General features: G+C 36.9%; 2 protein-coding genes across 2 annotated transcripts; both read right to left on the bottom strand.

The window, feature by feature from the left end:
- Positions 1–6,296: 6,296 nt before the first annotated feature.
- LOC134373137 (olfactory receptor 4F6) lies at positions 6,297–7,235 on the bottom strand. Its single transcript, XM_063090641.1, has one exon. It carries the CDS (start codon positions 7,233–7,235, stop codon positions 6,297–6,299), a length of 939 nt encoding a protein of 312 aa, XP_062946711.1.
- A 13,901-nt stretch (positions 7,236–21,136) lies between these two features.
- On the bottom strand, positions 21,137–22,093 carry LOC134373126 (olfactory receptor 4F3/4F16/4F29-like). Its single transcript, XM_063090621.1, has one exon. It carries the CDS (start codon positions 22,073–22,075, stop codon positions 21,137–21,139), a length of 939 nt encoding a protein of 312 aa, XP_062946691.1. The 5' UTR covers positions 22,076–22,093.
- Between the last annotated feature and the right edge of the window lie 2,741 nt (positions 22,094–24,834).

Here is a 24,834-nt window from a genome sequence, read left to right as displayed (position 1 = left end):
GTTTTTCCTCAGTTTACAAGGCTTAAAAATTCATTTCTTTCCTGGGTTTCTTGTTTTTATTAATAGTCAAAGATTCTTCCTTACAGAAAGGAAATCTCTCAGCCTTTCAATTAAACTGATACCTTTTTAATTCATCCACTGTAATATAAGGAAGTTGTCAGCAACTCTCTCAGATAAATGTGTAATATCCTTGAACTTGGTAAAAACAAATAAAGATCACTCATCTGTACCATCTACTTTTAATCACCTCAATTCGTTTAGCCTTTTCTCATAGGATCCATCTTCTCTCCCTTTATCTTTGTCACTCTTGCCTAATCACCCTATTTCACCACCAAATATCTCATTGTATTGACCTAGAAAAAAAGTATAATAAATGTTTTAAAAACATAAACAAGAACAGCAGGATTGATTGCTGGCTGTTAAGCATTACACATTTAGTTTTCTATTTTTTTCCTCCATTCTTCCATCATCTACTTTTCACTGACATTAAATTATTTTAGTTTGGGGTAAGTTAGATCCCTAGATGTTTTTCTTCCAAGCAAGTTTTCAATCATTCTTTCTCCATCTTGATTCTGTAAAATTGGGATTTTCTGCAAATTTGAACACTGACTAATATTAGATATTAAGGATGTTTTGCTAATTTTTAGCTATTATAATGGTATTAAGGTAATGTTAAAGGGTTCTTATCTCTAAGGATATGTAGTGATGAATTTATGGATAAAATTATATGATGTCTTGGATTTGTATTCAAATTATCCAGCTGGGGGAGAAGAAAAAACATGTAAATAAAACAAGACTGGCCATATGTCAATACTGTTGAAACAAGTTTATGAGTATAAAGAACAATCATATTGTTCTCAATTTGCATGTATGTCTGAAATTTCTGTAGTAAAAAGTTTTTAAAAAATGAAAAAAAAATGCATTTTATTTGTAGAAATTGCATTTATTACTGGTACCTAATGACCTTTCTTCTTTTTTATAGCTTTGCTCCTCTCTAAAAGTAAAAGTAAAGCATATAACAAGCATGTTAAGACAAGTATAATTCTTTCATTTTCAGTACTAATAAGTTTCCCTAAAGATCCCTGGGTATAGTTAACAACTCGTCCTGCATTCTAGTCCTGCCGTGGTGAGAATGCCAGACTGCAGTGTACCCTCAGTTGCGCCTATGGATCTCCAAGTCATTTCCAAGTCCTAGTTAAAAGTGAAGGCTAATTCTTGTTCTCCATATCCACGACAATTCATATTTATTCTCCTGCTACGATCGTCATCTCTCCACACACACATACTGCCTGTTTCTTCCTGCCCCCAGGCCAGAGCTTAACTGATGTATGCAAAAAAGCCAACTGTTACCTGAGTCTTCCTTGTTCCTGAAGTTTATCTAGTTTAATATCTTCCTCCTGTTGTGAGCTTCACCCCATGTTTCCCTCAAAGCTATTCACAGACTATTATCTCAAGCACACAGAGGTATATAAAATATTTCTGTAAAAAAAAAAAAAAAAGGTAATTAACTGAACTGGAAGATAGTGACCTAATAAAGCTATAGTGACTATAGTGACCCCTTGCTGCAAAACTAAAGTCAATTAGAAGGAAATTTTTCTCCTAGAAATGTATTGTAATGATCAAAGCAACAAAGGAGAAATGTTGATAATGGGTCACAGGAGAGCAGGTTGACTCTGGAATCTTTAAGAAAATCAATATCTACTTCTTTTTTTCCAATTTAAATCCTATCCTGATAAATGAAATTGTCTGTAGGTAATCTGATAATATTCACACTCCAAGAGATTCAGAGAAATCATATGATATATTCTTTTAAATCTCGATTTCGTCTACACATAAACTAGGCAAGTGAAAGAATAAACTACAAAAATAATTTAATATATTATAATGTGACTTTTATAAATTATAAACAGCACACTGTAATAAGCACTTTAAAAATACAGTCTTCTTCTAACTCACATTCGTCTCTTCCCAAGCAACTTGTACATTTCTTGCAGTCAAGGAAGCCTAACTTATATTTGTTGAATTTAACAAAAGAATTCAATTGTTGGAATAATTCCATTGTCCTTTACTGTGCCTGTCATTCGGAGGCAGGAATAATATGAATAAGAGCTGACTTCGAAATGTTAAGAGGAAGTAATGGGACTTGTTTCTCTCTATCCTTTCATCTCCAGAGGATTGAGGTAATCATATTTCTCCAACAATGGTACATTATGAGCATTGGTTTACAAAGGGAGCCTCTCCTGTTTTACTTATTTATTCCTTCCACCTTCATTCCCTATTCCCAATCCCTTTTCCTCACAGATGACCATTCTGCTGTTTTTACAGTGTGTCCTGTATTGAGTGTGTTATTATGAAACATATATTATTGTTTTATATATATGTACATATAAAATAATGTTATACACTTTGTTCTCATTCTTTTTTTCCACTTAGCCCATGTTTCTATGTGTACATCTAGTACACTACTTCTAAATATCACATAGTATTCCATAGTGGGTATGCACCACTTTCTGCCTATCTCATTACCCATATTACCTCTAAGTTTTTCAGAGCCACTACATATGATTATGCAAGTGTTGGATGACCTTGCCTCCAACTTCTCTAATTCTCATATCTCAGTAATGTTTACAGTCAATTGTAATACACCGGTGTAATAATACTGGTTGCTAAAATTCTAAAATAATCACACACTGGTTAGAATATAGCCACTGTCACAAGACCCTTGAGGTTCCACCTGCCCCCAAGTACTTTCCTCAGAACTCTTTATGAATCAGCTACTAAAAGTTAATGTCTGTAACAGCAGGAGACTCCAGGACCCTGCACCAACTCTGCAGCCATCGTCTGTTCTGATAGGTCAAAGTGCCCATACATACAGTTGGTTCATATTTTGAATATCACACCTACTCTATACTAAAAGCAACACTGCAGTGAACACCCTCATACATGTCTCTCTGAAAATCTGCAAAGACAACGATCACTTCTTTCAAAGCAGTATGAGACATTGACCCTTTGAATTAGTGATGATTATTTTATTAATCACTCTTTGATGGCATAGAAAAAATAATAATAATAAAGCAAATGACTGATCTAAATCTGTGAGTAAATTCCAGCCCTAGAAATAAAAAGACAATTTTTCTCTCCACTCTCCTGAACCCCAGTCTGAGGGTGCAAAGAGTAGTCATTAATTCATCGTGTTGCTATGCTAACAGTTACATGTCAAAGATTCATGACAAAATACTCAAATGTCCACTCAAATAGAATTAGGCCAGAGGACTTGGGTGAAACATAAGAGCACCAGCCATATAGTGTGATTACACTACCAAAAATTGTAGTGAGAACTGCTAAGGAAAAACTAAGAATCAATAGACAGAGATTTGAAACACGAGCATCAATTGTAAAGGCATAAGACTGGGAAACTCAAAAAGAAAGAGGCCAAGAGTTCCATCTGGATAAAAACAAAAAGTAACTCGATCAAAGAAGAAACAAGAAAAAAGGACAAGGAGAAATCAAGTACACAGCTTGCCTTTACTGTCTAACCAAGGTGAGATAGAGTTGAAGAAAACCTTTGCTTGTTCCCCAAGAATTCTCTAAGTTACTTATGCATAAATCATAACAAACTATCATCAGCTCCATAGATAACTTGAGAGAAAGGATTGACTACTTAAGTAGGAAGAATGTACATGCCATATGTAACATCGAAGAAGTCATTTCTCTTTTTAAGATGAGATAGTAAACCAACTGAGCAAGTTAAGCATCACTAGTGATGTCATGTGAATACTATGCACCCCCTGATATCACATGATAAGACCTCTACGCCTCTTGAGGATTCTTTACAAAAACCCAGAATCCAAGTCTAACTATAAGAGAAAACTTCAGACAAACTCAAATTGAGGGACATCCTACAAAATACCTGACCAATACTCCTCAAAACTGTCACAGTCATGAAAAACAAGGTAATCCTGAGAAACTGTCAGAAACCAGAAGAGACTAAGGAGACATAACAAAATGTGATGTAGATCCAGGATTGAATTCTGGAATAGAAAAAGGGCACTAATGGAAAAACTGGTGAAATCTGAATAAAGTCTAGAGTTTAGTTAATAGCAATGTACCAGTGTTGATAGCTCAGTCTTGGAAAATGTACCATGGAAATGTAAAATTACATTAGGGGAAACTGAAACTCAATGTGGGAACTCTCTGGACTCTCTGCAACTTTTCTGCAAAACTAAAACTATTCCAAAAGAAACTCTTTATTTGAAAAAAAGAAAACATAAGATCAGAAAAAGAAAGGTAAAATAAGGCTGAATAGATTTTTCAGGTGAAAATCTTGCTTGAATATTTGTTGAAACTTTGCTATTTGACCAAGACACTCAAGACACAAGGTGAATAATATATGTTGCATGTCAGTGAAAATTTGAGTCCAGAGGGGATATCAGACTTATCAACTGAGGAAACGTGATCTAAAATGATAGAAGACTGCAAAGGACCGGGAGTCTGTCAACCTAGATTCTAGATTTGGGCCTTCCATATATTACCTTTATGAGTTTGGGCTAATCAGTTAATTTTCCAGTAGCTAACTTTCTAAAATGAGAAAACTCTTAGATAAATTAGAATTTAGTTTAAAATTCAAAAACTCTATGATCCTACTGGAAGTTTAATACTTTTCTAAGTAACTGCATGTGCTATATAAGACTTTTTTTTATCTCTAATATACCTATCTACACTCTGTATGATGCAGGAGCTGGGGCTCTGCCCACTTTCTTTTTTGCCAGATCCTCCCTGTTTAGACTCTGCCACTGAGGGCACTGGAAGGAGATTGCACGGCTGGAGGTAGAAGAAGGGGCTTGGTCTTTCCTGTTTGATTTCTGTGAGCTTTCTCTCTGCATGCTGTGCCTGTGAGCATCCCCGAGCCACACTCTTCACTTCAGGAGCCTTGGCACTCTTTCCAAAGCAGCAGCTGAATCCAGTTGCAGTTTTTCCAGTGCTAGAGGAAAAACTCCTCACACCCTCCTCAGGTGAACACCTGCCCCAGCCAGTGGCACTTCTTCCCCAGAGGTGTGTCCCTGCCCCATCTAAGCTCAGAGACACCAGCCAGGCAGCAACCCTGCCTCAGATATTTGACTTTCCCTTCACAGTTTCTTCCTTCAAGTATTTAATAGTTTGGGGGGTTGTTTTTTTGTTTTTTAAGTTTTAGCAATTCGAAACTCTTTCTTTTATTTCCCCATCCATAGGGGTGAAAGCCGCTTTCCACAAATGCTACATTTATGATCTTATTCTTTTTCAAATAACTAGTTAACAACTGTCAAAAGACAAATACAACAAATTTAGTTTCAAGATCTAATTGGCTTTTATTTGTGATTCTAGAATCAAGCAACACCTCATTCTGTAAAGTAAAATTATTGTTCTGATGAGCAGAGCAGAGGAAGTTGGCTCTACAGGCAGAAAAGGGCTGGAAAAAAAGGCAGAATTAGAGAACAAAAAAGCAGATTGATGTATCAAAGTTACTTCCCTTTAGGCTTAAAACAGAGGGGACTTCCTTATTGCACTGACTCAAGTTGACTGGAATCTACTATGCTTTGTTTTGCTTTGTATTGTCTCGTTTTTGCTTTGTTTGAAAACTTGCCCATTTCAAAGTCCTGTTTAATTATGGGCACTTAGGACAATTGGGTACATTCTGATTTGGTCTGGTCTGCTGAGGCCTAGTGCAAGAGGCTAGTCCAAAACTATGGCTTTCCATAAAATCTGTTTAACACAACTTTATTCTTAGTAAACAATTCCTGCAAATTTTCTCTTTTCAAAAAACTTGTGTGGTTTCTTTCTCCTTACTAGACTTTGAAACAGCCAGATTAGCAAATAATTAGCATATAATGAACTAAAAAGATAGTAGACAAATCAGCTGTATAGAAAGACAAATCAAGTGAAGTAAAAATTAATATTTATCTTTAAAGTAAGATAGTCCATTCAAAATGGGAAAAATAAAAATGGACAGTAAGCCACATACTGACTTTTAGAATGGATTAACGTTTATATTACAAAATAAATACAATTAATAAATTCTATTTGGCACTGTATAGAGGTAAGACAGGTGAGATAAAGTAGCTACAACCTTTAAGTCTTTAAGTCTTTTATATAAGCAGTCAAGAGATTGACATCACAACTCAATTTGGAGAGAAAAAAAAGACAGAGCATAATGCATATTAGCAGATAATGACATTCTGGTTCAATTTAACATAGCTTATTTAGCACATATCCATCTGAAATTCTAGTATACTTTGCTTTTCTATATATCCTCAGTGTATTTAAGATATTTTACTATAATTCAAAAACTGAGTGCATAGTCTTCTCATTGCCACCTTCATCTCTTTATTCCTGAAAGTGTAGATGGCCGGATTTAGAAAAGGAGTGATCACTGCATCAAAGATGGCAAGGAATTTATCCAGATGTGATGTAGGAAATGGCCACGTATAGAAAAAGATTAATGGACCAAAGAACAAAACCACCACAGTGACATGAGCTGACAGAGTGGAGAGGGCCTTGGATACACCACCCGAAGATTTTTTCTGAACAGTGAGCAAAATAAAGATGTAAGAGATGATCAGAATTAAAAAGGAAGCCACAGAAATAAACCCACTATTTGCAGTAACCATGAATCCCAATGTGTAGGTCTCTGTACAAGCAAGTTTGATAAATCGAGGTAGATCACAGAAAAAACTGTCTAATTCATTAGGGCCACAGAAAGGCAAGTCTACAACAAAAGCCACCTGAATCACTGAATGAATAAGGCCAATAACCCAGGAAGCCACTAAAAACGAAATGCACTTCTGTGGGCTCATGACGGTCAGATAATGCAGAGGCTTACATATGGCCACGTACCGGTCAAAGGCCATGGCTAAGAGCAGCACCACCTCAGTGCCCCCAACTGCATGGATAAAGAAGATCTGAGCTACACAGCCCCCAAAGGAGATGGTTTTGTGCTTTCTGAAAAGGTCATAAATCATTTTGGGGGCTGTAGAGGAACAAAATATCAAGTCGATGATGGAAAGGTTGGCCAGCAGGAAGTACATGGGGGACTGTAAACGAGGGTCAGAAGCCACAGTTAGCACAATGAGGAGGTTTCCCACCAGGCTTGCCCCATAGAACACAGAGGAAAAGAGGCAGAGGAGGAGCTGGATTTCCCACGAATTGGAAAGTCCCAGGAACACAAACTCAGACACCCCAGATTGATTGGCTCCATCCATTGCCTCTGTCAGCACTGACAACGCTCAGGCTACCTGAAAGAGGAGAGAAAGGAAAAACTCCAATTTAGGATAAATAGCACTGATCTTGGCAAAATCGTGGGTGATTCAAAAAATGTCTGAAAAGTAGATAGAGGCTAATTTATGCCCTTGGAGACAATTTCAATCACAAAGCAAGTCATAATCCTCTATTGTTTATTTTATCGCCAAAAATATACATTGCACAGAATAAGAACTCCTTAGAAATGGCTCTGTATTTAACCTCATTTATAATTAAATAAAAGCATACTAAAATAGGAAGATACCAGTTTTTTCTTATCGGTTTGGTAGATATTTAAACATTTGACAAAATTCAGGATTTGGGGGGGAAATGGGGAAACAGGCAGTCTCGTAACTGGTGGTGGGAAAGCAAACTGATAAAATATTTCCCAGTTTGGAAACACCTCTGAATTTTTTCACACTCATATACTTTGTTTCAGCTCTTCTGTTTACAGGAGGGAAAAAATCCCTGAATATGAGCAAAGAAATAGTATTTCTTCAGTTTTTTGCTAAATCATTGTTTTTAAAAGCAAAAGCCTGACAGTAACTTCAATGTATAGACTAGGAGACTAGTTAAATAACACACTAGATTCCTACTGTGGAATACAATGAAGCCATTTATAATACTGCGGTAGACCTAGGTAGTTAGACAAGATCAATAGGGAAGAAGTTGGAAGTTTCCTGCACTACCTTATCCCATCTGGATTTAAAAGTAAAATTGATAAATAAAGCAAGATAATAAGTTGGTAGAAAATATCTAGGCTGATGCAGAAAAATCTGTTAACAGCAATTGTCTCTAAGGACTGGGACTGAGAAAGAAATGAAGGAGAAGAGAACTTTAACATTGTGCTCTCACTATCTTAAATTTTTGCAGCGAGCATATATCAATTTCACTTTTACAAGGTAAACATATGTGGATTTGAAACATTACACAAGTTGTGTCTTCAGAGCATTCAAAGATATGATCATAATCTATCTCCCAAATTAAGACAAGGATCAAAGCTACTTTCAAAACATTCACTAACTTTGTTATCCCTATACCTCACACTCTAAGCTAAACTACTTCCTCTTGGCAGGACATGCTCCCAAATGGTACTTACTCCTCCCTCGTACACACACTGACATACTTCAGCTCATGACTTCACTCCACGTTCTTCACTCCACCTGCATTGCCACTCTAATTCTTCCTTTCTCTTCAACACCCCACACTGCAAAATTCCTTCCTCCATGAAGACTTCTTTGATACCCTTACTTTTATATTCACTAAATGGAGATACATTTTTCTTATATTGTGGTAACCAACCAAAAACACTAATAAAAATCATGTTCTAATAATGGTCTCACAAGGAATACTATTGAATTCCCTGTCATTGTAAATGATGTTTTCTTCAATATCTCTTTAAAATGTCTTTCTTAGTCTTTCGCATGATAACAATATAAATAATATTTACATTCATAAAGAGCAACTCAGCTTGGAATCAGTTCAATTCAATCAGCAAATGATTGAATTCTAAATTGCTCCCCTAGAAGCTGAAAATTCATCTACTAATGTTTCCAACTCCCACTCAGTCCTAAACCCTTCTTAATTTTTACACAAGACTTTCTTTTATATCTTTTTTTTTTCTATATATCAGGTTAGTAAAAATTAAAAAGGTAATTCTTAGTGTTGGTAAAAATTTGGAAAACAGGTTTGTACATTCATTGTTGGCGATACTGTTTTCTAGCCAATCTTTTGTGTTCTATCTATACTTAAAACTTGAGGTCTCTAGGTACCACACTTTGTATCAGCCCCCACTAAACACCATCTTTTTTAACAAGGGCAGAATAGTAGTTTAAATCTTATCTTTTCAGTGAAGACAGAGTGAAGCTGTTCACATAACTCACAACTGCAAGAGGGAAATAGGTTACTAATGGTGATAAGCAACTAAATCCCTGTATGCCTTTGTAGTGTCCTGAATCCCACAATTTGTTTAACACAAAGCACCAGCCTCTGCCCACATTCCCACCACTAAGCACAGAATGTAAGGAAAAGAGAGATAGACACCTCAGAGATCATCTAGTAGCCAGTTGACTTTCTCCTCCACTCAGGTCTGCTAACACATGTGCTGGCCAACATAAAGAAGAAACAGATTATGAATCATACGGGCTTACCACCAATACAAGCAAGGCTGATAATTCTAGAGATTTTGTAAAAGTTGATCAATATTTGGAGTCACTCAGATAAAGATTTGTGATCCTCTGCTTCCTAACCTTTGATCTTAAGTTACTAATAAGGTCAAGTTTAAATTAGAATTACTGGATAATACTAAAATTTGCAAGGAAACATTTCAATCTGATTATCATAGAAGTTTCTGCACTAGTTTGTTCTTCCTGAGATGGGTAGAAAGAGCTCAGGAAACTCTTCAGAATACAAGAAGGATGTATGGGAATAACCACGGGAGCTAGACACTCCCGAAATGATTGTTCTTATGCTATTAACACAACAAGCCTTGTAGAAGTTTGTGGTTGGTATGACCTGAACAAAACTTTGCTAGTGAATGGAAAATCCTTTTACTTTACAGTTGAGGAGGGGAGGGAAAATGATTCTGCTGAAGCTACAGAACAAGTTGGGGGCAAACCCAAAATGAATATGTTTGCTCCTTGGCTTCATCAGTACAGGCTATTTCAACTACACCGTGTTTCTTTTGCTGTGATGGTCTAACATTTACCTTCTGTATGTAGCCCAGGAATCACAATATATCAAAGCTAGTTTCTTCAGCATTATCAAAACTTTTTCACATTTTACTGTCACTGGACTCAAATCTTCCACTCTTACTTTTATTCTTTTCCTGAAGACCTACACTCAAGACATCTGTGGAAATGTCATGAGCTGACTCTACTCATCCTGCTGTCTTCTGTATTTTGGTTGTTAGTTAATCTTTTGCAATTTCCCTGTTGAATAACAGAGTTGACTCATTTCTTCTGGTTGATCAAATTCTCCCTCTCACTGTTCTGCGTGTTTCCACTAGAAGTTCTAATCTCCATCAAAGACAGTTTCCATCCGTCTAACCTACCTGAACAATGTTGGAATTACCATGGAGTTATAGGACCATGAAATGAAGAGCTCCTGCTTTTGAAATGTTATCATCACCTGGCATAAAAAGCCATATGTAATACCTCCATAAAGGGAAAGGTGGCTAATTAGCTGTATTTGAAAGTTACTTAAACATTGCTATAGAGACCTGGGATTGCCACCTTGAGTATATTTGGCCAAGGGAATTGTTTCCTAGGACCACAGAAATTTGGCCACAGCGATCAAAGGGAAAAGCTGGTAATAGGTCACTTGAGGGGAAGGAAAAAGGGAGACCAGAGATTATTTGGGCATGAAAATTACAGATTTTTTAAAATATTTTCCTGCTTATTTTTCTTATTTGTGAGGGAAGAACTCCATAGGAATGAAAATATATACTTTCCAAAAGAGTGAAAATAAAGCTTCTCATTTCCATAGGAAAGGAAGGAGAGAGAGAGAAAGGGAGAAAAAAAAGGCTTCCAGTGTGGCGTGTAGTATGCGATTCATGTCCTATTAGAAAGGATGACTAAATTAGAGGTAGTAGGATGTACAGTTGTCCCATCAACATTTAGTTTGTTCTTTATTATGTGTGTGAAATGGAGAGATGAATAGAGCGTCACAAGAGCAGCATGAGGGGATGAACTCAAAATGCTAGTGGAGCTGGGATAAGGCAAACCACTAATGGTTTAACCTCTCCTAGGTTAAGATTTTAAAAAAAATAAGAATCAAAACAACAGAAAACCTCTGGTTATATTTTATTTCTTTACATCAAAAATGTGCACAGTCAGTGAAAGGCCAATGATAAACTACAACTGCACAGAGCACTCTATATTCATTGCTGCATTAAAAAGTAGCTTCAATCAATAGCATTTACTTGCTCATGAGCCTACAATTTGGACTAAGTTCAGCTGGCTCGTTCTGCTGGTCTCACCTGGGCTTCCTCATGAGGCCTCACTCACATATCTGGAGCCTTAGTGCTGGCTATAGGCTGGGCTTCTCTCTCCAAGGGGTCTTTCATCATTAATTAATCTTGCCCAAGCTTTCATACATGGTGGTGTAGAGTGCAAGAGGGAAAGTGATGAAGGTGCAAGGCAACCTACACCTAAGTTCTAAAATTCATGCAACATCACTTTTGCCTCATTTCCTTGATCAATGCAAGGCACAACACCAGGCCAGATTAAGGCTGGAGACATAAACTCCACCTCTAGGCAGGAAGAGGTGAAAAACATAGCAGCCATATTTTTTCAACCAACTGTAAACTCCATAACTACCCATTCCGAGTTGTACTAATTGGCTAAGTCTCAGTTAGAAATAACTTTAATATAGGGACCTGATATATATTCTAACTAGGACTATAAAGTGGTATTACTCCAACTTTTACAGACTCAAAGGAGCATCAAGCTCTCTTCCATTCCTGCTTTTGTCTTTGATACAACAGATTTGTAATAAGTAATTTTAACTTTTATTTTCTTAATGAGTTTGTATCCTGATAGTCTACATACAAGACTCAGGCCACGTAACCTTCTAGAGTCTTCTGCACCCAGGACAGACTAGCCTCCTAATTTTCAAAGAATGCTCAGGAACACTGAGATGAAGACACAGCTACATTACTTGATTTGAAAGGAGCCTAGCGGACCTGTAGAAAGAAACTTCTCACCATCAACAAATGAGATCAGGCATACCTAGAACTGTCTGATGAACTTCAAGTGTCCAAAGGAAGGCACTCTGGTGCACCTGGGAGGAAATCATTATGAAGGCAGAAGCTATGTAGTCGAGTAGGCCAAATTAAGAAGTGAGGCCTGGTGACTGAGCAGGCAGCAGCAGAGCAGGGGTGTGCAGGACCACCCTCCAACACATCCTCTCTACCCCTCCCCTGATGGCCCCCAGATTCCTACACATTCCTGCTCTCTCTGGAAATGGAAGGCTGTGATACAAAGGAAAGACCTGTGAAGCAAGGAGTCCAAAAATCCCTCCCAAAAGGACTGTGTGGAAAGGCATAGATCAAGCCAAGAGCTGGCAGTCCAGCACAGGCCTGGAGAGTTCCAGGCAGTGGCAACTCAGAGATCAGCAGTTTGGGAGAGGTGGGCAGTGGCTCAAGCATATAGCTCTGTGCCACAGAGTGGCTTCTGTACTTCAAGCAGAATGGCTACACCACAGCCAGCAGAACAAAGGGTCAGCACTGATTGCTTGCAAACCTTCCCACTGTGATATTCCAGAAAAAACACTTGGGAAGAGAATCCAGGAAAAGACTAAATTTCTGCTTCTCAAGCAGGTCAGAGGAATGAGACTTGGGATATTTTGGTAAATGTGACACATGTGTACTCAGCAGGTCCTGCAGCCTGCTGTTTTGATTCTCTTATTTTTTAACTCAATTTCTATGTATGTTTATTGAATAGTGTGTGATGATATTTCTTAAAATATCAAATGGCTAGATAAATATTGTACTTATCCCAAATATTATCCTATCTCTTTATCAAACAAAGGCTTGGGTTTACAAAATGAATGACTCAGTAAGGGAAGGTTTTACTTTAAAAACCCTTAACTTACTGCTGAAAACATTTATGACTGTCATTAATAAAAATGCCTATGAAAAAAATATACTAATATAGGTTCATTTTAGATTCTACATATTGCACCTAGTAGTATCTTATATAGCAGAGATGCATGATTAGTGTTTGTTATTATATATGGCAGCTATGATTATTGTGTCCATAAGAAATCATCAGGGTTTCAGGAAAAGCCCATTTTCTAATTAGTTCCCATTACCAGTTGACTCATTTAAAAGTAAGCATTCTATCATAATCAAAGCTAACTCACAGAAAGCTTATCTCTTCTTCCAAAATGCAGCCTAAATTCAACATATAAGCATCTGCATTACAATATACCTAGGCAGAAACCTTGTTGATTTGCACCTGATCTACTGCAACAGCCTCCCAACTGGTTTCCCTTTTTCTATTCTTACCTCTTAAATCTATTCTCCAAGCAGGAGTAAGAATGGTATTTCTAAGTTGAAAGTAACATCTTATCTTCTTCTGCTTAGAAACTTCTAGTGGTTTCCAATAATGTAGGATGAGTTAAAAGAGGGAGTAGGAGAAGAGAAGATGAAACAAGGACCAGATGATGAAGGGCCTTATAGTCATGTTTCATAAGTTTAAACTTTCTCCTGAGGGAAATGGGGAGGCATTGAAGGTTTAAGCAGGGAGTTATGTGGGAAGATCTTTACTTTAGAAAGAATATTTTAGTGGCTGAGTTGAGGATGGATTAAAGGGGATTACACTAACTACAGAGAAATCCATTAGGAGACTATTTGAATAGTTTCATAGTGGTGCTCGAACTAGGAAAGTAACATTGACCAATGAAATAGTTGAACAGACTCAAAAATGTTTCAGAGGTGGAGGCTTCCAGTCAAGATGGCAGAAGAGACGATCCCCAGCTTCGCTCTCTCCCACAAGTTAACCAATTTACAACTATTAAAAAGCAATGACAGCCAAGCTGGGGCTGCTAGAGCTCAGGAGAAGGGGAGGAGTTCATGAGGCAGGAGAAGCCATGATGACAGAAAGAAAGGATCACCTCCACCATTTTAAGCACCGGCCACTTCACGGCCAGAGCCAGTGAACACATGGAGCAAGAGCTGGCAAAAAGCCACGGCTGTGCCCTTCATATGAAGTTGCTTAGAGGCAGCACAGGAGAAGTGGGTATTGGTGGCCTCCAGGCCAGCAAGAACACTAACAGGATTCTCGTAAACCTACACAGAAGTGAGGGGTCACAGACAACCAAAAAAAGGAGACACTCAGAGGCCAGTGAATCATTGCAAGGGACAGGCACATGGTCTGTTGCATGGGAAGTGTCTGGAGTATGGGCAGCAGGGGAGACAGGCCCACCAGGGGAACATTAGGGCACAGCATGAACAGCTAATCTGTCCCCCAGTCAGCACAGGACCACTCAGTGGACACTGGCCAGTAATATAGAACTGCAGGGGATGCAGTTTGCTGAAAGGACTCAGGCCCAGACCAGAGTTTCCACACAACCCAGGTGTACCAGACCTCACAAGACCCAGAAGTACATACAAGGTCAACCATTAAAACCTCAGCTGCGCAAAAAGCCTTCCCTAGGGAATCAGCAGCAAAGAAGTAATTTAACTCAACTACAGGGCTCAAGTGCTGGTCCCCACATGAAGTTCCCCCATTTTAGAAGTAAGCAAATGACAACAAATTTGTTCCAGTGCAGAGTTTAAGTGGTGGGCAGCATTTCCCTTTTAATTTCTTCATTGACCCAATGATTGTTCAGGAGTATGTGGCTTAATTTCCACAAGTTTATGAATTTTCCAAAGTTCCTTCTGTTCTTGATTTCTAGTTTTATACCATTGTGGTCAGAAAAGATTCTTGATATGATTTGTCTTCTGAAATTTAAGACTTGTTTTTTGGCCTAACATCTGATCTATCCCAGGAAATGTTTCACATGCAGTTGAGAATATGTATTCTGCATCCATTGGATAAAATGTTCTGTATATGTCAGTTAGGGCCATTTGGTCTAGAGTATCATTTAAGCCCAATGTTTCCTTTTTGATTTTCCATCTGGATAATCCACCCATTGCTAAATGTGGGGTTTTGAAGTTTCCTACTATTACTATAATATGGTCCCTTCAAACCTATTAATATTTGCTTTATATATTTAGATGTGCTGATGTTGGGTACATCTATATTTTTATATTTGTTCTATCTTGTTGCTGAATTGACTCCTTTGTAATTATACAATGACTTTTTTTCTCTCTTTGTACAGTTTTTCACTTAAAATCTGTTTTATCTGATATAAGTATAGCTATTCCTGCTCTCTTTTGGTTTCCATTTGCATGAAATATTTTTTTTAATCTCTTCACTTTTAGTCTATGTGTGTTCTTACAAGGGAAGTGAGTCTTTTATAGGTCGCATATAGTTGGGTCTTCTCTTTATTTATTCAGCCACTCTATAACTTTTGATTAGAAAACTTTATTTACATCCAAGGTAATTATTGATAAGTAAGGACTTACTACTTCCATTTTGTTCATTGTTTTCTAGTTGTTTTGTGGATCCTTTGTTCATTTCTTCCTCTGTTAACATCTTGTCTTGTGGTCAAGTGATTTTCTCTAATGGTATGTTTTGAGTCCTTGCTTTTTATTTTTTGTGTATCTATTATTGGCTTTTGCTTGTGATTACCATGAGGCTTACAAAAAATATAGTTGTAGCAGTTTATTTTAAGCAAATAACATAAAAGAACTCTAAACTTTGCTCCACCTCTTCCCCACATTTTGAATTTTTAATATCACAATTTGCATCATTTTATATTTTATGTCCCTTAATAAATTATTGTACTCATTATTATTTCTCATAGTTTTCTCTGTTAACATTCATACTGAAGATAAAAATGATTTGTACACCATGATTACAGTTCCAAATGCTTTTATATTATATTCAAAACCCTCTTACCATATTCATGTCTGACATCATGATTTGAAAGACTGAAGTTTCCAGACTTGCCCTAATTTATAAGAAAATTGTATACATCTAATGTAAATAAAATAACACATGACAGAAATATGATTTGAACAGTTATCTAATATTTCATCCATGAAGGTTAAGTTTTACCACTCATAAACCTTGAACTTACCTTCTCTACTCCTTCATTATCAATAGGAATAATCACTAAGTCAAAGTAATTTATCTTCAACTCATCCCAGCTTTACCACTGCCTTCTTAGTTCATTCTGTAAGATTTACCTCCACTCTAGAAGCCATTCCCCTGCAACTTGTCTACTTCTAGTACTGGAATCCTCAAATTCATCTTCTACACTATCATAACAGTGATCTTATAAAAATTCAAATCTAATTATATTACTCTCATGCTCATTTTATTCTCATTACCTATTACTACAATTATTTTCAGGCCACTAAATATGTTCATATTTCACCCTTCATCACATAGTCACTGCCCACCTCTCCAACCATATCTCTATTCCCAACAAAAAGGGGATCCAACAAAAAGAACACCTTCAGAGTTCACTAATTATGCTTTCTCTTTTACAACACTCCACACCTTTGAATATTACTTGCACTGCATGAAATGTCCTTCCACACCTACTGGCAACCTCCTGTTCCACTTTTTTTCCAGCTTTATTGAGGTATATTTGAGAAATAACATTGTATATATTCTGGGTGTACAACATGATGTTTTGCTATACGTATGTATTGTGAAATGATTACCACAATCAAGATAATTCATCACCTCACATAGTTACCTTTAAGTGTGTGTGGTGAGAATGCTTAAAATATACTCTTTTGGCAAATTTCAAGTATACAATTCATTATTATTAACTATGGTCACCCATACTGTACCTTAGGTCTCCAGAACATAGTCATCTTCCTATTTTACTTTCAGCACCAAGCTCAATTTTCTCTTCTCTGAGACTTCTAAGTAGAGTTGTTCACTTTCTTCTTTATGCTGACACTTTATTATAGATGAAGGCATAAATGGAGGCACAGATTGATACAGATATATAGGTAAGATAATCATTACTTGTGGCATTTATTTGCTGTGTTGCAATAATTTGTTTCCATGTCCGTCTCTTCTTCTAGGCAGTGATATTCTAGAAATCAGTAACTGTGTGTTTATCTTCTTATTTCTATCCCTAACTAGCACATAGCAGGTTATTTTGAATACTGCTTAATGCCTTTGGACATAGATTATTTACTTAACTCTAACCTTCTGATTATTCAACTTTCTGCATCACTGTTCCTGGAGAGAGAGAATGGATTAACCAGATGCCTCCAGCATAGGCTACCCTTTGGCATTTCTATCTTAATACAAATTAATTAATAGAAATTCTGGATTACACATTAATACCCTGTGAGTTTGGTTGCCAAGAGTTATTCTAAAAACCAAGTTATTGGTTATTCTAAACCAAGTAACATTCTAAAGAAATGTTACTTCTGAAAATGCTAAGAAAATTAAGGTTTTAGGCAACCAATTATAGAGATCCAGTTTCTACATTGAAATGAACCTATGAAATCCATCCAGAATTTCTAGATAATTCTTCTATCTCCTTACTGCAATGTCAGCTCTAGTTAATTATTAGTGAAAATTTTTTCAAGCCTTTATTCAACTTTTTCTGTCCATATGTAGTTCAGGTTTCCCAAAACAAATAAGAGAAAGGTTGGCTATTACTATGTCTCCAACTATTGTTCTATCTTTACTATTTACTATGTAATTGGATAAAATTGGGTCTCTGCCACTGTTATTTAAATCACGGGATCCATGGCATATTAAGCCTGGAATAAAAACAATGACGTCACCATCATACTGACCAAAACTTTCTTCCAAGGTTGATTTGTTACAGCAGCATCACTACAAATGCCTTTTTTTAGAACCATTTGATATTCAGCTGCAAATTTGACTTAAAAAGTCAACAGAGGCACAAAATTAAAGAACTAAAAAGTCAATCTCTGTCACAAAACTCTTGAAATATAGACAACAGCTACTTTAACACCTGCTCCTGTAGTGCAGAAAACACCTCAAAACAACCACCTACTGGTGAAAATCCAGAAGAAACCAGATTCCTTTAACTAACTGGATCTAATAGAAGAGAAAAGAAAAACCTACATTGGTTTAGAGGGTCGCTCTGGGATCAGAGAAACCTGGGTTCAAATCCAACCTCTACCATTTCTTAGCTCTATATCCTAGGGTAAGTTATAACATCCTCAAGCCTTAGTTTCCTAATCTGTAATATGAAGAGAGTAATAGTAGTACCCATCTCACAGGGTGGTTGTGAGATTTCAATAACATAATATATAAATTAGATAGTGCCGGGCACACAGCACTCAATACGTGGTGGCTGGGGGTTAGGAGAGGAACTCTATTGGATAAATATATTAGCTAAGGAGGAAGAGTTTTATATATACCAGAAAGAGCTGTACATGAAGCCTAGTATTCATTTTTCTTCTTTAAGCTCTTGTTGGGGTACTTTTAAGGGGCCTAATGGCATAGAATCAGGAATCAGTATATCATTTGTTCATTCATTTCCAGCTGTCACTCAAACAGTCACTAAAATTGGCTGATCCTCTGCTTGAACTAATGAAACTCTGCGGCTCTATGAGAAGCAAGGAACCCTATGAGGCATCCACTGAGGCTTCATTCTTTTCCTCAAATAACATGACTTCATCATGAAACTAAATATCTCCAAGGAGTAGAAGATGTACAGCATGATTGTGTTTGCATGTGATAAGGCAATAAAATTATTTTCTTGTGAAAATTACTTCTGAGTCTTAACTTCTTTGAATGGTAATTAGAAGGATATTTTAATGATAGATTAAAATGACAGAAAAAATCTTGAATAGCACTATATTTTGTTGAGTCGATGCACATTTATGGTTATTTTATTTTGTTAAGTATACAGAGGAAAAATGTGTTCAGATTTTAGAAGTACAGGAGAGAGGGACCCACCATCTTAGGAGGCAGAGGAGTGTGGTGATTAAGAGCTGAGATGTTGGAGCAGAAGCTGCTTAGATTTACGTTCCAGCTCTATCACTGCCAGCTGTGTGTCTCTGGGCTACAACTAAATCTTTCTGTGCCTTAGTTACCTCGTGTGTAAAATAAGAAAGAGTATTACCTACCTGGTTGATGTTAGAGTTAGATGAGTTAATGTATGTAAACAACTTAGGATAGTACCTGCCACAAAATAAGTGCCCAATAAATGGTGTAAGTGATGTGGTGGTAGTGGGGGGTGGGGGATGGTAGTTGGACAAAAACTGTGAATGGGCTTTAGACATCCCATGATAACACTGATAGATGAGAAAGGAGCTGTGGCAATTTCAAATAGGCTCGTAAGTGAAACAATAAAGGGCAAGCAGAATGATGATAAATCTGACCTGAATTTTATATGAAATGGTTGCATGTTTAAGTTTCCATTTGTTTGAATAGAAAGTCAGAAAACATATAATGTTTGTGAGGCTAATATCCAAAGAGTTACCCTATGAAGTCATTATGAGAAAGAGAAGTATATACAAAGCTTATCAAGGGGGAAAAGGCTAAGGTCAAGGGTTCAGATCCCTGTACAAGCCAGCCGCAGGCAGGCAGGCAGGCAAGAAGGAAGGAAGGAAGGAAGGAAGGGAGGGAGGGAGGGAGGGAGGGAGGGAGGGAGGCAAAAGGAACAATTTCACACACAGAGAACCCTCAGTCAGCAACTAACTTTGCCAAAAAGAAATATCTAATGTCTTAGCCAATATTTTCCCTAATAAAGATTTATTTTATAAGTAAATTAGCAATTTCAAAGAAATCCAAAATAAAAGAGCAGTGATACAAAAGAGTAAAATAATTTCCTAGAAGAAATCTGAAACCTGGCAAAAATTACTAACCTATAAGGATATGAATATACATGTGACATGTTAAAGAATCTTTAAAATAAGTAAGCATTAGTGTAATGTTATAGTAACTAGTTTATAAATCAATAACTTAGAGTATAGATCAAGAATATTTTGCCTCTGGCTTATGTCATCCTTGGATTTCAAAAGTTCTAAAGTGGGTCCCAACAGTACCAGCTGTTCAGTTACAGAAACTATGATCCACTAATAGAAACAGTTAAAGGAATGCAGTAATATTTATATTTGAAATTCTTGATGCTTACTCAAGATAACTTCCAGATCTTGGTAGCAATAAGCAAAATGATGGAAAATGTCCTTTAGAGTGTTCATTAGAATAGAAGGGCAATATAGACAGAGGTATACTGTTTAATTGTGGATTTCTTAGTAAGCAACCTAAATAAAAGCTATCAATGAGACCATGGATGAATGATAATATAATCACTCGGTTATAAAATAACCAGGACCTGGTTCAAAAAAAATTCTTATTGGGCTAATAATAAAGAAAAACCTTGGAAATGACAAAAAATCATATGAAATTGATGCCAGTAAAAAGAGTAATAACCTCATTGGTGTGTCACTTCTGCTGTCATTGGGGTCTGCAGTAGAAAAACAACAGAAGGCCAGGGGTATAGTCTGTCAATGGAAAGCTTACAAATCCAAATCAGTAAGTAGGATCAGACTTTAATTTTTTTAATCTAAAAGTGAGGAGGCCTGATTCTCATTCTAGATTTATCATCTAATATCTCTGAGTATTATCGTCTATGAAATAAATAGGTTGGAACAAATGATCTCTCAAATTCTAGGTCTAAAATTCCATGATTCTATTATACAATCAATAAACAGTTCTTTAAGTAGCTAAAGGATATAGGAAGCCCACAGATACTAAGAGGGAAAAAAAAATCAAACCGATTAGCTATTATGGATATTTGGTAGATAGTTTGAGAAAAATACACTAACCAATTCAAAACAGGGAAAGTATAACAGTGAAAAGAAATAATAGGCTAATTTCCAACACTGAATTTTTGAACACATTCTCTGTTTGGCACCTTTTGAGAGATAAGACTATTGGAAGTGGTGGATCAAGGTGAAGATCAGCTTGGCTGTGAAGCACAGTAACAATAAGGACAATGACCAGAAAGCATTTCTCAAATTATTTAAAAAAAAAAAAAAAATCAAGGTAAAAATACTCAGGGCACAAAGTTATCATGAATATTAAATAACTCATATTAAACAGCCAGCACATGGTCTGTAACACAGAAAGCTCCCATGTTAGCTTCCTTTATCCTTATTGATTAGGGTACTGGAGATACACAATAACATGGTAGATGTAACCTAGTACATAAAATTAACAGACATTTAAATTTCAATGACTTCATTTTTTCTGTTATCATTGAGTGTAAGCTACATTTTTATTTATCTTTGGAGTATTTAGGACATCTTCCTGTAAATCCCAAGCTGGTGACAAAGTTTCTTCATTGCAGCCTTCATCTCTTTGTTCCTGAACGTATAGATAACAGGATTCAGAAAAGGAGTAAGAACTAAATCAAAGAGAGCAAGAAACTTGTCCACGTGTGATGAAGGGAAGGGCCGGGTGTAGAAGAAGATTATTGGCCCAAAGAATAAAACCACCACAGTGATGTGAGCTGACAGAGTAGAAAGGGCCTTGGATAACCCACTGGAAGAGTGTTTCTGAACAGTGACCAGAATGAAAATGTAAGAAATGATCAGTATGAAGAAGGAGCCCACAGAGATGAGTCCACTGTTGACTGTGACCATGAACTCTGGTCTATTGGTCTCTGTGCAAGCAAGTTTAATGAGCTGAGGGAAATCACAGTAAAAGCTGTCCAATACATTAGGGCCGCAGAAGGGCAAGTCCACAACAAAAGCCAATTGGGCCACTGAGTGGATGAGGCCAAGAAACCAGGCAGCAGCCAAAATTAAAATGCACATTTGTGGGCTCATGATGGTCACATAGTGGAGAGGCTTACATATAGCAACATATCTGTCAAAGGCCATGGTTATGAGTAGCACCATTTCCGTGCCCCCAATAGCATGAATAAAGAAGATCTGAGTTATACAACCCCCAAAAGAGATGGCTTTGCATTTTCTGAAAATATCATAAATCATTTTGGGAGCTGCAATAGAGCAAACTCCCAGGTCAAGAAAGGAGAGGTTGGCCAGCAGGAAGTACATGGGGGAGTGTAAGTTAGAGTCAGAGGTCACAGAGAACACAATGAGGAGGTTTCCCACCAGACTTGCCGTGTAGAACACAGATGAAAAGAAGAAAAGAAAAAGCTGGATCTCCCAGGAATTGGAGAGTCCTAGGAACACAAACTCAGACACTACAGAGAGGTTGGCTCCATCCATTGCCTCTGTGAGCAGAGCTGACACTAACACAACCTGAAAAAGAGAGCAAAGAGAAAATCAAACTTTGTGGGGGGTCATTGATCACATGAGTTTCAAGTTGTAAAAAAAATTGCCTTATCTCACAGAGTCTAAACACCTCTATATATTAAACTGTAGTTGCAGAAAACAGGCAGTAAGTTATCGGCACAAAGCACTGCTTCTAACTCCCCAGACTCCCTAAAATTCTCCAGGTTTTTAGAAGAGAAAATTAGGCAAAACAAGTGCTGAATCAGACAGAATTATGATAGGGCTAGGAATGCCCTGGAATAACAAGGGGCAGAGGGAGGAGGAAATGAAAACAAATTCGATTTCTCTGTCATAATTTGTTACACCTGCCCATGGAATTCCCCAAATCTCAGGAAATCTCTAACGACCTTTATTTTTCTTACTTCTTTGATTGCTCCTATATGCAGGGCTATGACATTAATACTCTCTCAAGGTTAGCCTCATGCTATTGCAGTTTTATCAAATCATATTCACCTTTTCCTCATACATAGAGAAGGCAATGTAGAAAACGTATCCCACTTTTGTAGCTCAGCCCAGGGAGTGGAGGCTATCGCCACATCTGTGCTGTGACAGCATTATGGTAGATTAAAGACAAAGTCAGAAAAGAGATATATGTTGCAGAATTTAAACATGGATAGAGTAAATACAGTGTAGCAAACAAAATTCCATGTGATTGATATTTGTAGATCATTGTCCATGCCATGTTAACTTTTCATGGTTCATGGAATGGTAGAAAAAACTTTGCACTTGGAATCAGAAGAGTGTGATCAAGTCCGAGCCCTAAGCCTGTGGGAACTTGAGTAAGTTCTTTTCTCATTCCCTCTGCACTAAATTCATTCTTGAACTCAGTTTCATCAACTGTCAAGTAAAGGGGCTGAGGCAGGTCATCTTAAGCAATCCTCCCAAGTCTAACATTTCTATTATTTTATAATATGATGTCAGCTCAGTATATAATGAAATTTACCATAATGATATCATTCTCTGCATTGAACTGCTACTATATTCACCATCTTTTCCTTCATTTGCAGTTGGTTATAAGTTACATATCCAATGGCAGACCCTGTCTTCACATTAGTCTCCCTGTTTTCTAATTCGTTTTGTGACTGATTAGCATACTAACTTCTTTTATTATTAGCATATTATTGAAAATTTGCTGGATCATTTATTTTTCCCTTTATTACAACCATCTGTAATCAACCAAAAAACATTTACTAGATGCCTACCATGCACAATGGACACTGTAGACTTACTAAAGTATTAAAATATTCATTATCCTTAAGTCTTTTACATTTTAGCACACCAAAAATATATAAATAAAAAATGTACCATATAAAAAATGTTAAATAAGTAATATGAATGATCATAGGATTTTTGAAGCAGAAAAAATACTCAGGAGACAAAGTGATCAGGACTGTCTTCAGAAAGAAATTAGAACCTATGGTTCACCTGAAGAGATAGATCTAATTTATTTCAGTATCAAGTTTTATGTGTGAGATTAAAGGATCTCTGAGACACTATCAGGGAATATCTCCCAGTCTGGAACAACAGTTGATAAGCTATCTATGGAAATAATGATAACAACCAAAAATAGCAGCTACCATGTGCAAAACACCACAATTACTCCTTTACATACACTATCTCATTTGATATTTATAACAATGGTGACAGTTAATATTATTGGCTCTTTTTTTTTTTTTTTTCTATTCAGTTTGTAGCTTCAGAAGCTGCAGGTGTAGCCACACCTGGGGCCAATTTAGCCATGGCTGGAGTAGTTTGGGCTCCTTTTTATAGTTAGGGAAATCAAGATCAAAAGAGGGGAAGTAAGCTAGAACAGTAAGAAGTAGAACTGATATACTTTGGTCTGCCTCTTATCCAGTAAGTACAGAAAACTTTACTTTTCTCCCAGGGCTTTCTCATTGTTTGACACACCTCAGTGCCTTTCTAAGTGCACCGTGTTCTACTCTCAGGACTCTATGCACATATAAGTGAGAGTGAAGAAGGCAGATTGTCTTCAAATACTCACAAGCATCTGGGTTTCTTAAGCTACTTCAAGTGCATCCACAATTCACCCCAGCTTTTTAAATAAAGATGGTAGGAGAAGGCATATTCGCATAATACCTGCAGCTCGGAACATCCTGATTGAGTTCCCAGATCACCATTGTCTTGATCCACATGAAATTCTTTAGCTTTCATAGAAAAAACTCAGCTCTTACTACTCTCTAATCAATGGAGAAAGCAAAGGTGCTCTGTCTCCATGTCAAGAAATGAAATAAAGCCCAGAATTAAAGCAAGTCAGATTCTATCATCACTTAAAGACTGCCTCCTAACCGTTCTAATTCACCTTTTTGGGATCTCAGCCCTGGATGACACACCTCAGTATGAATGACGATGGGTTTTTTTAAGAAAAGGTAATTTCAATTTCTGACTTCATGTTCTTTTTCTTCTCATTTGTATCGGTTCTTGCTAATTCAGCTCAACTGAAGCTTCTTCCCTTAAGCAAGGTAACATTTAATTGATTTCTATACCAAACAATCCGGTCACCAGGAAGATCTATTCAATATTGGCCCTTGGGAACTTCAACATTGTACACCAATATCCCTATGCTATTTCTGTATTTGCCACCCATCCACTCATTTGAAGACCAAAGGTGTGTCTATTTCCAAACACTTAAACACATTCAACCTTCCCTTGGTTGGAACTAGCATTCCTTCATG

Source organism: Cynocephalus volans, chromosome 3, assembly GCF_027409185.1.
Source record: "Cynocephalus volans isolate mCynVol1 chromosome 3, mCynVol1.pri, whole genome shotgun sequence".
Classification (NCBI taxonomy): domain Eukaryota; kingdom Metazoa; phylum Chordata; class Mammalia; order Dermoptera; family Cynocephalidae; genus Cynocephalus; species Cynocephalus volans.
The sequence above is the reverse complement of the archived record's forward strand: the minus strand, read 5'-3'. Positions and strand labels throughout refer to the sequence as shown.